At 45.4% G+C, this 16,738-nt stretch overlaps 1 protein-coding gene across 9 annotated transcripts in view; it reads right to left on the bottom strand.

Moving 5' to 3' along the window:
- PHACTR1 (phosphatase and actin regulator 1) overlaps positions 1 to 16,738 on the bottom strand; it is a 551,321-nt gene that overhangs the window by 238,584 nt on the left and 295,999 nt on the right. Inside the window, exon 1 of one of the 9 annotated variants that reach the window (XM_036085749.2) lies at positions 15,307 to 15,579. The exons of the other annotated variants lie outside the window; for them this stretch is intronic. Within the exon in view, the coding sequence (XP_035941642.1) occupies positions 15,307 to 15,556 (250 nt within the window). The 5' untranslated portion in view covers positions 15,557 to 15,579. Of the gene's footprint in view, positions 1 to 15,306; positions 15,580 to 16,738 lie in introns of those variants that run through there. 9 annotated transcript variants of the gene reach the window in all.

Below are 16,738 nucleotides of genomic sequence, written 5' to 3'. Positions count from 1 at the left end.
CTGTTCACCTCGCTCAGGGGACCCCTCTGCTCTTTCACCTTGAAATAACACAGCGGTCATTTGCCCAGTCCTACAGGTCAAACAGCCTATTTGGACCTCTGTTCTTCTGCCCACCATCACCAAGGAACAGGGAGGAGGAGTTGAAGGGAAAAGAGAAACGCATCTCCTTCCTCCCTTCCGAATGTGCAAGGCAAGCTAGCACCGTGGATCTAAAAGCAAAACACACCCCTGTGTTTATTTTTGAAAATGGTCCAGATGCCTCCTGAATGTCCTCAAGACCCTCCGTGAAAACAAGCGCCATCTTCCTATCCGTCGCCCCCTTTCGCAAGGAGAAAAAGAGAGGTCAGGCCTGAGCGACTTGTCTGAGGCCAGTTTCTGCTGGCTACTGGAACAGAGAGGTAGGAGCGGATTCCCAGAGGGTGCTCTGTTTTCCTAACCCTCCCCTTGAGGCTGCTAATTCCTTCTCTCTGGTAAACACTGCCAGGAATTGCACTCTTAGGATTTTGCAATAAAAATAAGCCGTGTCTGCTTTCCAAAATCATGGTGGAAATCCTCCCAGTTAAATCTTACTGTAATTTAGGCTAGGATGTTTCTCAAAGTAAATTTGTGCCATTTTGTTCATGGTGAATTATGGACTTTGAGCTAGTAACACACACTGACCCATCTGTCACACTTACGGTTTAAATGCTAAATGTCATTCTGCTTTGGTCTTCATCACTTGCTTACAAATCCAGCGGTGAGTTTCAGGACCATCGACAATGTGAAGACGGGAGCGAAAGGGATTGTGCACCAGATCCGATCTCATTTTAAGCAGCTGTTTTTTCTTTTTTTAAGAGTTCACTATTAATGTTGGTGTGAGATTAAACATTCCTACTGAAATGATTTGAATCTAAAAATGTTATATATGATGTAATTCTTCAGCCAATTTGTACATTTTCCCAAAGCTAACTCTACCCTAGGGTATGGATCTATAGCGCACGTTTCTCTCTCGCTCGCTCGCTCTCTCTCTCACACACACACACACACACAGCCCCCTTATAACCTATTTGATTATACCTCATTTATATCACAGCTGCTCTAGTCGATGTTTCATCATCTCCACTGAATTAAAATTTAAGGTGTAATCCGCTGTTAGGATGTGATGTTTAAATTCTAGAAATGCAATACTCACTCTGCAATACATTGTATCTCATCTAAATGGAGCAGAGAACTCATCTAAATGTGCAGAGAACAACATTTAAACTGTGGTTCTAAAAATCTCTAGGATTCCAGGGCACTAAGGGAGGGCAGAGAGAGCAACCCCCCTCTCATCTGGCTTATCTATGGAGGGTCTTCCAAGATACTTGTAAGTTTTCTTGCAAAGAATCTCTCTTCTCATTGGTGTCCTTATTTCTTGAATACAGATGTTCCTTTTTTTATATGTTCCCCTCTTCCGCCTTCCAGAAAAATCTGAAAAGTTAACACAGGTCTGCAGTCCAAAAATTACTACATGCCCCAGGTATTCCAAGCTATTTCTATGGTCCTATCACAAGAAATCTACATATACATCATGATTCAATCTCAAAGACCCCGGGCAAGGACGGGAGGGGTCCAGTAGCTCATCATTTCTTTTTTTTTTTTTTTTTTTTTTAAAGATTTACTTATTTGAGAGAGAGAGAGAGAGCACACGAGAGTGGGGGGACAGGCAGAGAGAGAATCTTCAAGCAGACTCCCCACTGAGTGCAGAGCCTGATGCGGGGCTCGATCTCATGACCCTGAGATCATGACCTAAGCTGAAACCAAGAGTCGGACACTTAAGCGACTGAGCCACCCAGGTGCCCCCCCCCATCATTTCTATTTCCATCTCAAAGGGCTCTTTCAGCTGCACATATTAAAATCTCTTCTTTTGTATTCAGTTTTACTTTGGGTTGTGGTGTTCTGACCACAGGCTGCTTAATAGTGCATGAATAATTCATACCATGGCTGGTAGGAAACTGTACCACACTATTTATTCTGGATGTGACAACATTAGGGCTCTGGGCAAGCCAAAAGGTTCACTGTGTGTTCATTTGGGGGATGAGTTCCCGGCTGTGGCGTGTTTGACTTTTTTAGTGGGCTGCAAAGAAAGTTACAAATTAGTGAGTTATTGAAATTTGCAGAGGACTATTCTTGAATGTGTAGCAAATCTGTGATGGTCCCCTGTCACTAAGATCTGTTTCATTATAGGCAAGTAGCTCAGTTTATCAGACAGGTGTCAATTTCCAAACATATAAGTAAATGTTATGTACAGTGTCTGCCGCTCATGTCAAACACTCATAAACAGACTGTAAGACTCTCAAGAAATAACCTAATTCTGGTATGTGCCCAGCCTGTCAGCGACGGATGGTTGCTAACTCTGTGGCAGATTTCATTCCTCCCTTTGTGCCCGCCCTTACTGAGAACACTTCAGAATCTGGAGGCCTCACTATAATGCAGTTCTCAGTAACTCAAACCAACCAGTAACGTAGTCTGGTAGGCTGATCTTCCCTCTTGCAATTTTATTTCCCTCATTACCCGAAGAATTAAATCAGGCTTTGCTTTTCCCTCTTCTTGCTTGCTCTTCTGTCCTACTCATAAACTTGCAGCAGGGCTATTGTTTTGAAGAGGCTGCATCGAAAGGAGCTGTTGCTTCACTAAAGATTGCTATTGTACTTGAAATAACACAAGAATGGAGGTAAGGTGGGGGGAGACAAGGGGAGCAGAATGTGACACCCCTAAAGATGAAAATTAAAGAATGGGAACTCCCCTCCCCCTCCAAGAACCACGGCTGGGGTTACAGCTTGTTTGGAAGATAATTATTTGATTTTATAATTACTTTTGTGGGTTGCAAAATAATTACTGTGGAGGCAAATCTCCATGTGCCAAAATAGCAGAAGCGATTATTCTAAAGTTCATGCTGAAACAATAACAGAGAGTCAAGATGGTGAGCTCTTAGGTGGGATTTGAAATCCAGTCCACTTGTAAAATGTGCCAGGCTGAAGCCCACATAAAGGTCAGGGTGGGGGTGGGGAGCAAAGATAATCCACAGACCCAATCCCCACAAGTTGTTCTTTTTTAGGTAGATTTTCACTTGAAATTTGTCCCTCTGGACACCCTAGGATATCAAGTAGCCCCTGATAGAGACCAGAACTGCAGTTCAGGTGAGTGTCACCGACAGGATAGGGTCCCCCTGGATTCTAATTCAAATATGGTGCTGAGTCAGCAAACTGATGGGTGTCAGAGAGTAAATATTTAAGGCATTACGGGTCTCTGTTGCAAGTACTCAGCTCTGCAGCTGCCGCCATGGTCAGTACATAAATGATTGTGCATGGCGGTGTGCCAATAAAACTTTATTTATAAACACCAACATTTGGATTTCACCTAAGTGTCTATGTCACTAAATATTTGTCTTCCTTTGATTTTGGTCAGCCTTTTGAAATTGTAAAAACAAACAACACCTTCTCAACCTACAAAAACAGGCAGAGGGCCAAGGCTTACCAACCTCTGATGGAGCGGGATTTCAGGCACCTCAGGAACATCTTCAGGGAAGAGAGTAAATTCATTTTACAAGGGGAAGAAACGCAGGATGAAGGTGACCCAAGTCCCCAACACTTCCTAATGCGAACCAAACACTCTCCACCACATAATCTCCTCTTGCCCTTTTTAATGAATTGACAGTTTGCTGTGGGTGTTGGTTTTTGCCCAGATTTTTCTGAAGAGTCCTTTTCACCTTTATTAATCACATTAAGAAGCTGAATTTCGCTGACCAAACTAGTCTCCTCTCAGAGGGTCATCTCTCAGAAGCAGCCAAAGTGGCTGTGGAGGTGGCTCCAGAGGGACAGTCCAGAGGGACGAGCATCAGCTCGTGACGGGCAGGAAGCCATGAGCGCTCTGGTTCTCTGTTCCCTCTTCTCTAACACGGTCACAACAGTAACTCCATCTTGAAAAGGCTATTGGGATGATCACAAGGAAAGAACGTGCTAAAGTGTAATATAAATATATTTATGTAAGGTGTCTAGGCTTTCTATAAAACCTTACTGGCTTCCTGAAATAGACTGCATTAACTCTCTTCTTGACCACCAACTCAGAACCTTCTTTCTTTTTTTAAAAATCCGCTAGGGAGGCTAACATCAAAAACACAGGTAACAAGTATTAGAAAGGATGTAGACAAATGGGACCTTCACATAGTCATTGCTGGTGGAAAGGTCCAAGGGTGCATCCACTTTGAAAAGGAGTCTGATGGTTCCTCAGCTGGTTGAACAGCATTACTATATGATGCAGCAATGCTACTCCTAGGGAGAAAGGAGAATTACACCCAGGAGAAATGAGAATTACGTCTGCACTAAAACTTGTATATGAATGCTTACAGCAGTATTACTCATACAGCCACGAAGTAGAGACCTAAATGTCCATCAACTACTTAATGGATAAGCAAAATATGTCACATCCACACAATGATTTAGCAATAAAAAGAAATGAAGTACTGACACAGACTACACCATGGAAAAGGACCTTGAAAATATTATACTAAGTGAAAGACGACAGGCATCCGATCACATGTTGCATGATTCCATTGATATGAGATGCACAGACTAGGGAAGTCTATAGAAACAAAAAGCATATTCGTTATCTAGGGTTAGTAGAGGATAGGAGGACTGCAGGGGTGGGCTTGAAGATAGGGTGGGTGGGGTTTCTTTTTTGGGTAATGAAAACGTTCTAACATTGATTCTGATGAGGGATGCACAACGCTGTGAATATACTAACACCCACTGAATTAAACACTTTAAATGGTTGAATTGTATGGTGTGTGGATTACATCTCAATAAAGCAACTGAAACTCCAATGACATTTTCCATAGAAACAGGAAAAAAAAAAATCCTCAAATTTGTATGGAACCACAAAAGACACCAAATAGCCAAAGCATTCTTAAGAAAAGGCAGGAGGCAGGGTGCCTGGGTGGCTCAGTTGGTTAAGCGTCCGACTCTTAATTTTGGCTCTGGTCATGATCTCAGATCTTGGGATCAAGCCCAGTGTTGAGCTCCACACTCAGTGGGGAATCTGCTTGAGGATTCTCTCTCTCCCTCTGTCCCACCCCCAACCCCATTCTCTTTAAATAATTTTATTTTTTAAAGGCAGGAGGCATCACACGTCTTGGTTTCAAACTATATTACAAAGCTATAGTAATCAAAACAGTATGGTACTGGCACAAAAGCAGATATACAGATCAATGGAACAGAATAGTGAGTCCAGAAAAAAAAAAATGCATATATGGTCAATTAATTATGACAAAGGAGACAATATACAACAGAGGAAATGATCATCTTTTCAAGAAATGGTGTTGGGAAAACTGGACAGCCACATGCAAAAGGATGAAACTAGACCATAGTCTTACACCTCACACAAAAATCAACTCAAAATGCATTAAAGACTTGAATGGAAGTCCTAAAACCATAAAACTCCCAGAAGAAAAGATAGGAAATAAGTTCCTTGACATAGATCTTGGCAGTGATTTTTTTTTTTGGATTTTACACCAAAAGCAAAAAACAAGCAAAAATAAACTATTGGGACTATATCAAACTAAAAGGAAAAAAAAAAAAAAAAAGCTTCTGCACAGCAATGGAAGTCATCAGCAAAATGAAAAGGCAATCTATGAAATGGGAGAAAATATTTGCAAATCATATATCCAGTGAGGGGTTAATATCCAAAATATATAAAGAATTCACACAACTCAATGGCAAAAAAGCAAATAATCCGATTAAAAAATGGGCAGAGGATCTGAATAGATATTTTTCCAAGGAAGACTCAAAATGGCCAACAGGTACATAAAAAGGTGCTCAACATCACTCATCATCAGGACAATGCAAACCAAAACCACAATGAGCAATCACCTCACACCTCTTAGAATGGCTATTGTCTTAAACCAGCAAACAAAGAAATAACAAGTGTTGGTGAGGATCTGGAGAAAAGACAACCCTTGTGTACTGTTGGTGGGAATTTAAATTGGTGCAGTTATTACAGAAAAAACAGTATGGAGGTTATTCAATAAATTAAAAATAGAATTACCATATGATCCAGCTATCCATTTCTGGGTATATATCCAAAGGAAATATAGACAGGATATTGACAAGATATTTGCATATCCATGTTCACTGCAGCATTATTCAGGATAGCCATGAGGTGGAAGCAACCTAATTGTCTATCAATGGATGAATGGATAAAGATGTGGTATATACACATTGGAATATTATTCAGCCAAGAGAAAGAAGGATACCCTGCCATTTGCAGCAACACAGAGGTATCTTGAGAGCAAGCTGCTAAGTGAAATACACCAGGCAAAGACAAATACTGCATGGTATCACTTCTAGGCAGCAACTTGTTTTAAAGTGAAATTATGGGGTGCCCGGGTGGCTCAGTAGGTTAAGCGTCTACCTTCAGCTCAGGTCATGATCCCAGGGTCCTGGGATCCAGCCCCAGGTCGGGATCCCTGCTCAGCGGGATCCCTGCTTCTCCCTCTCCCTCTGCCCCTCCCCCTGCTTGTGCACTCTCTCTCCCTCTCTCCCTCAAATGAATAAATAAAATCTTTAATTTTAAAAAGCATTTAAAAAGTGAAATTGATAGACACAGAATAGAAAAGTGGTAGACAGGGACTGGGGATGGAGGGAGGAGCATAGGGAGAGGTTGGTAAAAGGATTTGGACTCTCCGCTAGAAGATGACTAAGGTCTGAGGAGCTAATGTAAAACATGATGACCACAGCTGATAACACTGTTATATAACTGAAATTTACTAAGGAGAGTAGAACTTAAACATTCTCACAGAAGAAAGGTAAATAGGAGGGTGATGATGTGTTAACTGGATGGAGGGACTCTTTTCACAATGTATATCAAATCATCACAACATGCACTTTAAGTATCTTACAATTGTTTTATCAATTTTGGCCTGAAATTTAAAAAAAAAAAAAACAGCGAATATAAAAAAAAAAATTTAAGAAGCGCCTGGATGGCTAAGTTGGTTAAGTGTCCGACTCTTGATTTCAGCTCAGGTCATAATCTCAGGCTGGTGGGATCGAGCCCTGAGTCAGGCTCCGTGCTGGGAATGGAGCCTACTTAGGATTTGCTCTCCCTCTCCTTCTGCTCCTCCCCTCCCTTTTCTACCTCTCTCTCTCTCAAGAAAAATAAATAAATAAAAGGAAAAAAAAAATTTTTAAGCTGTTAAAATCTTCCAAGGGCTCTTGCATCCTATCATAGCACATGTCCCAGCTCCTTGGCATGATAGCCAAGACCCTTCCTGATGGACCTCTACCCATTTCTCCAGGCTCCAGTCTACCTTCCTATGCATGCTCCACTCCAGTCAGGTCATATCAAACTACTATCCCTGCAGTCACTTTAATATATATTTATTGAATAGATAAAAAAATTAATTGATTTACATGTATATTCTTAGGTTGAACATTTTTTTTAAAGCGCCTAACATCTTTGTACTGTTCTAAGTACTAGAGACACAGCAGTGAAGAGCAGAGATGAGACAGACCCTTGCCCTGAGCAGTGTACAACTGGTGCCCTCTCCCTGAGCCTCTTAACCTTTTTCTGTCTCTGCTCTTGGTCCTGCCAGAGAGACACTTTCCCTCGGGCATCTCTGCCAGACCACTGCTATGCACCCACCATAACTGAGCTCAAGCGCCATCTCCTCCCATCTGGCCTCGCTGGCCTTCATTCTCAAGAAGAATGAGTCCCCACCTGTGTGTCCGTAGCATCCTTAGCCTATACCTCCACATGGCAATGTCCCTTGCTAGACTGCGAGCTCCTCTCAGAGCAGAAACTCCTCCTTTATTTCACACATCAAGTTCACTGCCACCATCAATGCTTGTTAGACCGTGTTCTAGCTTTCCTCTGGCCTCAGATGTAGAAACACCATGACTGCAAAGCCCCCCCCCCCCCCCCATCACATAGTTTCTTCCACGTGGTCTGCTGCTAGCATTCTGGCTGGGCTGTCTCCACTGTTCAGGTCTTTGTTTCCAACCCAACTACTGGATTCTCGTTTAGCTCCTTGTTGCCTTACCCAGAACTTTGCAACTTCTGCCTCTTTGGCCTTTTCTCCCCTACCGACCTTCTGGTTGAAGGGAAGCTCATCCCCTCTCCTCCCCCAGGTCCTCCGGCGGCAACAAGGATCTCATCACAAAGCCCAGCTGGCACAGACCTGGGAGCTGCCAGAAGCCACTCCCAACCGGCTCGTCCCTCTCCTCCTTTCAGATAGGGCTTAAAACTCCAAACACCTGGGGCGCCTGGGCCGCTCGCTCAGTTAATCATCCAACTCTTGATTTTGGCTCAGGTCATGATCTCAGGGTCGTGAGATCAAGCCCTATGTTGGGCTCCACACTGAGCAAGGAGCCTGCTTAAGATTCTCTCCCTCCCTCTCTCCCTGTCCCTCCCCGGCTAGCTCACTCCCTCGGCTCTCAACAAAACCCGAAAACTCTATACACCTACAAGTGTTTTCCATTCATATGAATTACCAAACTGCAGAAATGAATGTTTGGGGCTAGTAAACAAGTATCGAGCCCTCCTCCCACCAATATGGTTTTATGTGTATATTTTCTCTATTAATCCTTTTTATCTCCTTTAGACGTGGGTATATTTCAAGCTATAGATTTCACAAATATTTTTAGCCTCTCTTTTCCTAAATGAAGTATTTATAGATGTCGTCTGTAAAGCATCAGAAGATATTAAAATGGAAGGGGAAATTATTAGTAAAATCACATATAATTTCAAAGCTTTGCTAAAAATAAGGCCAACGGACTTTGAATTGCTGGTGTTCCTGGGGCTTTTTAGGAGTCCGTAACAGCATCACAGGATCTTGGTCTCTTGACACTTAGACTGCTTAAGGTCTTGAAACACCCTTTCTCTTGTCTGGTCCTTGCCTCGGTACTGCCAACAACACCATCATAAAAACCCACTCACATGTGCTTCAATACAATACAGGAGCGGGGCAATGTGGGTGATAAATTTAGAGGGGCTTATGGTCCTTTTCTCTCTACTTTTGTCTATGTGTACAATGTTCCATAATGATGGTTTTAAAAAGGTAATTTGTTCATACCACCTCTGCTTAAAAACCCGTGTGCAAGTGCGCCTGGGTGGCTCAGTCGATTAAGTGTCTGACTCTTGGTTTTGGCTCAGGTCATGATCTCAGGGTCGTGGGATCAAGTCCCACATCAGGCTCTCTGTTCAGTGGGGAGTCTGCTTGAGATTCCCTCGCCCTCACCCTCTGCCCTTCCCCCTGCTTGCATGCATTCTAAATAAATAAGTGAATGAATGAATGAATGAATGAATAAAATCTTTAAAACAAACAAGGAAACAAGAAAGCCCTGTGCAGCCTCCGGGGATCACAGGATGGAATCCGAACTCCATAAACTGTCCCAGGATTTTCCTGACCTCCCTCGTGCCCAAGGTGGGACTGACCACGCTCTCCTTTCTGCCTTTAAAACGATACCCTTCGCTCTCAAACACTTTTTTTTTTTTTTAAAGATTTTATTTATTTATTTGACAGACACACAGCAAGAGAGGGAACACAAGCAGGGGGAGTGGGAGAGGAAGAAGCAGGCTTCCCGCTGAGCAGGGAGCCCTATGCGGGGCTCGATCCCAAGATCCTGGGATCATGACCTGAGCCGAAAGCAGACGCTTAACGACTGAGCCACCCAGGTGCCCCTCAAACACTTTTAAAACTTCTGCACACGCCTTGTCTACCGATCTCCCTATACTCCTTTATACGGTATTTGAGGGCAAAGACCATAAGGTCTTACTGATTTTTATATTCCTAATACTTAACTTGGCACATAAAAAAACTTCACAAACATATTGCTGGGAGAAAATGAATTGCCTCGACATATGTTTCCAAACGAAGTCATGTCATTTCCCACCCCAGTGACATTTCACAAATTCTACCTGCTGAACTTCTCCCCTTTCCCGAACAAGCCGTGCTCTTTTACAGCTTCAATCGTTGTGTATGGTTTCTCCATTACCGAAAGGACTCCTCTGTGGTGTCCTACTTCAAATATATCACCTCCTCTAGGAAGCCCTCCTGCTTTACTCACACAGTTAACTGCTTCCTCGGAGAATTAGACAGTTTACTTGCTGCTGTGCCCACTAACGTCCGGGCTCTTCAACTCATCAACTGGCTGTTGTACTCAGCCGAGGGGGCCCTGCACATCCAAGCTGCTGATTTTATAAATTATACAAGAATCAGTCAACAACTCCATCGTGTGAGAACATGATACTCTAACAGAGCTGTAGGAGCCCATTAACTGCATTAGAACTCCCTGCTCCATACACTCGTCCCAACATTCTAACCCCTTCCTCACCTCTCCTCCCTACGGCTTGAGCAAGTGCCCTTCTTCTCGGGGTGACACGCAACCCCTACACTCCGCTGCAGTGAGAACACTTCCTAACCTCTCCTGACCCTAAGGAAGCACTTTCCAGCGTCTATCCCTTGCTTCAGGCCAAGTTCTCCAGAGCTGTCCCTTTGCCTCTGAGTGTCCATCGGGCCCCTGCCCATAAAATTCTCTAGCTACTACTTCTCTCAGCTCCTGGCCCTCCTCACGGAGAACCAACGGGATCTCATCTTGCCCATGTTTTTTGATAACGCAACAGACCAAAAAAACGCTTAGTCATTGTAAATTTAGATCCACACGTGAGTCCTTTTACCTAGAACATGCTGGTCGTGATCGTTAAAGCTTTAAAACAACAAAATACTTTTGACCTGTGCAATGCTGAAGGGGCTCTTCCCCAGTCTCCTTTTCACTTCACTTGCTTTATTAGAAATACAGGTTTTAGGCGCGCCTGGGTGGCTGTTGGTTAAGTGTCTGCCTTTGGTTCAGGTCGGGGTCCCGGGGATCGAGCCCCACAGTGGGCTCCCTGCTCAGCGGGGAGCCTGCTTCTCCCTCTCCCTCTGCTTGTGCTCTCTCTCCCTCTCTCTCAAATAAATAAAATCATAAAAAAAAAAATATATAGGTTTTAACTGTTAAATATAGAGTAGAATGAGTGCTTTCATTTTGGACCCAATCCAAGGAAGAGGCCAAGCAGCGCAGGAAAAACCCAAGACGAAATTGGACTCGGTGGTAATAATTAATACAAATGATAGTAATCACAGCTAGTGTATCTTGAGCACCTTCTCTTGCCCGGCACTATGCTAAATGCTTTGTGCCAGTTATCTCATTAATCCACACAGTTCCATACATAAGCTAATATTGTGGTGCCCTACAGCCACCCAACTAGTGGGGCGGCCGGGATCCAGTCTTAGACTAGAATCTGCCTCCTTCATGAAGGAACAGGGTCTGCTAGCAGCCCTGACACCAAGGGGTGATTAGGTCACGGAGGACTGCTCATCTAATCATGATGCACCTCAATTTTCTCATCTGCAAGATGAAGCGTTTGACCCACAGAAACCCAAACGGTGTTCTCTTCCAAAAGGCTGTCTTGCTGGATGAGCCCTACAGTCATTAACAGGAACAATGGTCACTCCAAAAGTTGGCACTGGAATTCACGAGAAAACATGGTGTTTGTAATCCTAAAACGAAATTCGGAAATGTGTCTGGTGAGTCAATGGATTTGTGAATTTCTCTATGAATATCTGAATAGAAATCATTTAGTAAAATGAAGGCAACCTTGACATATTGATTAATCACACGTGAAAGGCATTGAGTAGCAGCTGTAATCAATAGATCTTATTTCTAAATCTATCATTTGGTTACTTCTAAAATACGCCACAGGATAGAAGCTTCAAAATATTTCTAAAGTGTTTTAAAATGTTAAAATCTTATTTCTATTAAAATTACTTGAAATTACATCTTAGTAATGATTAATGATGTTGTTGTTCCTATGATAATCCCTCACTATTAATAGACTTAAAAGGAATTCAAATGAGAATAGAAAATATGTGTAAAATTATATCCAGAAGTACTTTGCCTTCTAGAATAGATTCCTCCCTGAAGTTGATTTTTAACTATTTGTAAATTAAATCATATTCTTGTATTGACTTCCACTGGAAGTCCTGTGATGACTTAGCCATGTTTCTTGTAGCTTTACAATGTACATTACTTCTAATCCAATTAGTTAAAAGTTTTTCTCCCTCTGTTCCTACCAGTTCCAGCTTCTCTGTCAAGTAGATAAGGCAGATAAAAAAAATTTACGTGTACTCGGGAATTCTGCAATTCCTTCTAATTCCATATCCTAATAAACCTGGCCTACTGGGACTGCATCTGTGTATAATACATGCACATCAGAGTACCTAACTTTCTATATTCAGTGTGGGTGACACTAAAAAAAAGCAATTTGATGGCATGGTGGAAAGCACCTTGATTTTATTTTTTTTTATTTTTATTTTTTTTATTTTTTAAAGATTTTATTTATTTATTTGAGAGAGAGAGAATGAGAGACAGAGAGCATGAGAGGGAGGAGGGTCAGAGGGAGAAGCAGACTCCCTGCCGAGCAGGGAGCCCGATGCGGGACTCGATCCCGGGACTCCAGGATCATGACCTGAGCCGAAGGCAGTCGCTTAACCGACTGAGCCACCCAGGCGCCCCAAGCACCTTGATTTTAAAGACAGACAAGGGTCTGAATTTTTGTTCTACCCTGTCCTTGCTCTGTGTACTTGGCCTTTAGCACCGAAATGCCATAGAAACTTGTTTCCTGATTTGAAAATGGTTTCAGTAAGGTAACCAAAACAGCAAAAATTTCTGAAAGAGACAAACCTGTATTTGACCATTAACGGTGAATTGTATTCTACCATTTTTTTAAAAATAGAAGGTTACTTAAAATAAGGTCAGCAAAGCATCTTTAATACTAGCTAGTGGACACCAGGAACTTCCCCCCCCCCCCCAAACACTCTTAAGTAAAATGCAAATTGCTAAAATGTAATTTCACCCTTAATATATGTTCAACTAGCCAGGAATATTTTTTTCTTTTAAGGTGTACTCTATATTAGCCAAATATTTTTAGTTATAGGTTGCCTTTACACTGCAAGTTATTAAAATTTGCTTTTAAATCTGTTTAAAATAACTGCCATCTTTATATATATAAAGAAAGAGAGAGAGGGTCAGTGAGCAAGGTCTCTGTAAAATTCTGCCTGTGTCAACTTTCAAGCAAAGGCTTTCCAACTGGACCAGAATTTTCCTTGGTTGCAGCTAATTGGCCTCCTCAGCGCTGAGACCAGACACATTGATGGTGTCGAACACGATGCAAGAAACCTCCTCCTCTGTGGAGCCCTACCAAGTCTGTTTGTGTGACTATAATCTTTACTACACATTCCTTCCAAAGAGCTAACTCTCCTGGCAAACAAAAAAGAGTCGTCGAATTGGAAACAGCGTCTAGAGAACTTATCTAACAGAACACTCACTCCTGACAAACCATCAGGCAAGGTTAATCTTTGCAGAAAGTGAAATCTGAACTTCCCTGCCTTTGACAGTGGGGGGTACAGCTCCGGGCTCTGGCCCTACAAGCAGAAGGGTTCAACTCCCGACCTCCTTCTATTTCACCGACTGAAGGGAGTGCACCACACACCAGCAAGGCAGGATGAGCCGTGTCCGAGGTCTCCCCTATACAAGAATCCTCTGAATTAAATACTTTAGTGGCATCAGAGGATATGTGAACATCCACTGGTAGCTCCTTAAGACATTCCAGAGCGTGTGGGACTGGAAAGATGATGCAGGTTACCAGCAGAAATCTGTGCTGGAGGCGAAAATCCATGCCTGCCTCCCCTCCCCCCAACCATGTACACCAGTGACAGTGTGCATAACCACACATCCTTGAGTGCAGACAGCCCTTTCCCTACCATAGCGACCTTTAGAGCTCCTAATTTAAATAAACTCCCAAGGCTGTGGAAGCAGCCCACGTGGGGAGCAATACAGTCAACACAGTGATTCATTTAATAAATACTTTAGCCCGCATTTCATGCTCGATTACATTATATGGTAAAAGTCTGGCTTTGCATCATCCTATTCATCCATGTACATTGCAGGAGTGTCATCAGTTTACACAGTAACCAAAGGACCAAACACATGTGGGTAAGCGTGTGCTTCTCATAAAAGGACATCCTCCCCCACACGGATCGGGAGCAGCACTGGTGTGCCCTACTATGGCCCCAGTGTTCCTCCTGGATGCCTAGTGTCATCCCCCATGGCCTCTCTTACAGTTTAATCAAAGAAAAGTATAATCACACTGGCGGGACTCTAATTTTGAAGAGACGTTAGCCAAGCCGCCGTCACTTCATTGCTGGGCACTTCAGAGGCCCACCGCGAACCGGAGGGATCCTCGTTAATACCAGTTCTTCCAAAGGGAACGAGCTAACCCCGCCTGGTTGCTAGGAAAATCTGCCTGCCCAAGCAGGTGGGAGTGTCAGCCAGGCCCTGAGCTCCTGGCTGGCCAGCATGCTGCTAATGCTTGCCCTGCAAAATCTGCTGCCTGAAACTTTTCTGCGACCTTCACCGGCCCTCCGGAGTCGGCTCCGTGAGCTGCTTCGGAACCGCCCCGGAGGCTCCAGCGAAATGTACAGGCGCATCCACATCTGCAGAGGCTTCCGCCTGGTCCACGCCGAGCTGTCCCTCGTTCCTGGCTCCCTCAGCCCGGAGTCGCTGGCAGCCCGGCACCCCTTTCACCGCCCCACTTCAGATCGAATCTGGGGGAGCTCCTGGGCTCACACACGCACAGGCTCACCTGGAAGAAGCCGCTGCAAACCCCTCCCCCACCTCCCACATTTTGGCCATCAGGCATCGTTCCAAGAGGGGCCAGCAGCTGCGCTCCAAAAATCACAGCCATGTTTTACTCTAAACAGAAATCATTCAGGAACTCCACAAGTCTCCAGGGCGCTGGGCGCTGTGACCGAGGCCAAACCGCCTCTCCAAAGTGAACCCACCCGCACCCCACATCTGTCACGCAGCCCAGCAAAGCCTATCATAACGCAAGGGTGGGAGGGAGAATAGCTAAGACCAGAAAGCTAGGAAAAGCAGGTGTAACCACCTTTTTAAAGCTAATACTGCGATCCCTGACAACCCCGCTCCCCCAAACCCCACCTTCCCAGGAGAAAATCCCAGAACTGTCCGTTTAACTGTTTGAAACCCCTCATTTGAGGGAGCACATACACCAATGGTATATGCTCGGATGCGGTCCGGGTTTGGTTCGGGGCAGCACTCGGCAAAGTGCCGGGCAGGCGGATGTCCCCGCAGTTCTCCAGGCGGAGACGCCGGCGGCGCCCCGAAACTGGGGACCAGCCGCGCCACCTCCCCGCCTCCCGCGCTCGCCGCCGCCCCGACGGGCCCCGGCACTCACCGTCCCGGGCGTCCTCCCCCCGACTGCAGTTGCTGCAAATGTGTTTGATCTCCTTGCCCAGTTGACAATGGATCACAAAGGACACGTTGTTGTTGTTGGGGGCGGGCTCCTTCAGGGGCTTCATCTTCAGCAAATAAAAAGCTTTCTTTTGGGGTCTCTGGGCGCTCGCTGCTGGCACCGCGCCCTCCCTGCAGCGCGGCAAGCGGAGCGCAAACCTCCCCAGCTCCGCGGCGCGCGTGGGCTCCGCCATCCGGCCCCCGGGCGCCCCGGGCCGGGCGCCGCTCGGGCCCCCGCGCGCTGCCACCCGCGCCCCGCCGCCCCGGCCAGCATGCCCCCGCCCGGCCCCGCACCCGCGTCTCTACGGCATCGCGACCGCCGCGGGGCGGGTCAGGCGAAGGCGCCGAAAGGGTCTTGACCTCGCCGACCTCGCCGCCCGAGCCAATCCGAATCCCGCGGCCCGAGGAGGGTTTCCGGGAGGCACTCCTCCGTCCCACCTGGGACGCGGCGCGCCCACCCGTCGCGCGGCCTCACGGGCACTGCCTCCCCCGGCAGCCCCACCCTCCGTACATCGCAGCACCGGCGATTTGCGCCTGCTGGGTTTTGCGGCTACCTTCGCTCGCTCTCGAGCTCCAGGGCAGAACGCCAGCCTCCTCCTCCCCCTTTTCTTCAAGCCTCGCGCTGCCAAATGAAAGCAAGATGTGCCACACCGAAGGCAGCCGCGCTCGAACCCTCGGGGTGCAAGCGCCTCTCTCGTGGGCCAGAACTAATTACCATTCCCCGGTGGGTCCAGCCCACAGCCCTTGACTTTTCACCGGAGCCGGCAACCTGTTAGGACCTAATTGATCTTTTCGCCCTCCATAAAAATTCCCCAACCTGAAGGGGGCCTTCCACCAGGATCGTTAAAACTTAGAGTAACAAGGACCAGAAAAGGCTGCTTTTAGCAAGCCTCAGAAACAACAACTTGCAACTCCGGGATCCCAGCTAATTTGGCTGAAGGTTCCCCAGCTGTTTTAGCACGGTAACTAAGGCTCAGCCAGGCGAATGACATCGATCGAGATTTCCAAAGACAGAACAGTGCCTTAAATAAGGCAGACCCATGGCTCAATGGTAATACCAGCTACAAGTTGAGTCTTTTTTGTTGTGCACTTTAAAAAAATAAATCACACTCTGTCTATTACAGTAACCTGGACTCAGATATTGGGAATCCTACATCACCTTCCAGAGAACTAAGGCTTGGAGAAGCCTCAAATCACAACCACCGTGGGTGCTTATTTAAAAAATAGAGATCTGGGGGCCCTAAGCACTGGGATTCTGGTTTAGTAAGTAAGTGTAGGGCCAGGAATCTGTAACTTTAACAAGCTCCCCCATCCCGGGGGGATCTTGATGCAAAGCATATAAAGTGAAACAGGTGCTTACAGCCTGGGGGGGGTCT

This window comes from Halichoerus grypus, chromosome 9 (genome assembly GCF_964656455.1).
Source record: "Halichoerus grypus chromosome 9, mHalGry1.hap1.1, whole genome shotgun sequence".
Taxonomy (NCBI): Eukaryota; Metazoa; Chordata; class Mammalia; order Carnivora; family Phocidae; genus Halichoerus; species Halichoerus grypus.
Note: the sequence above shows the minus strand (reverse complement) of the source record. Positions and strands in the feature narration are given on the sequence as shown.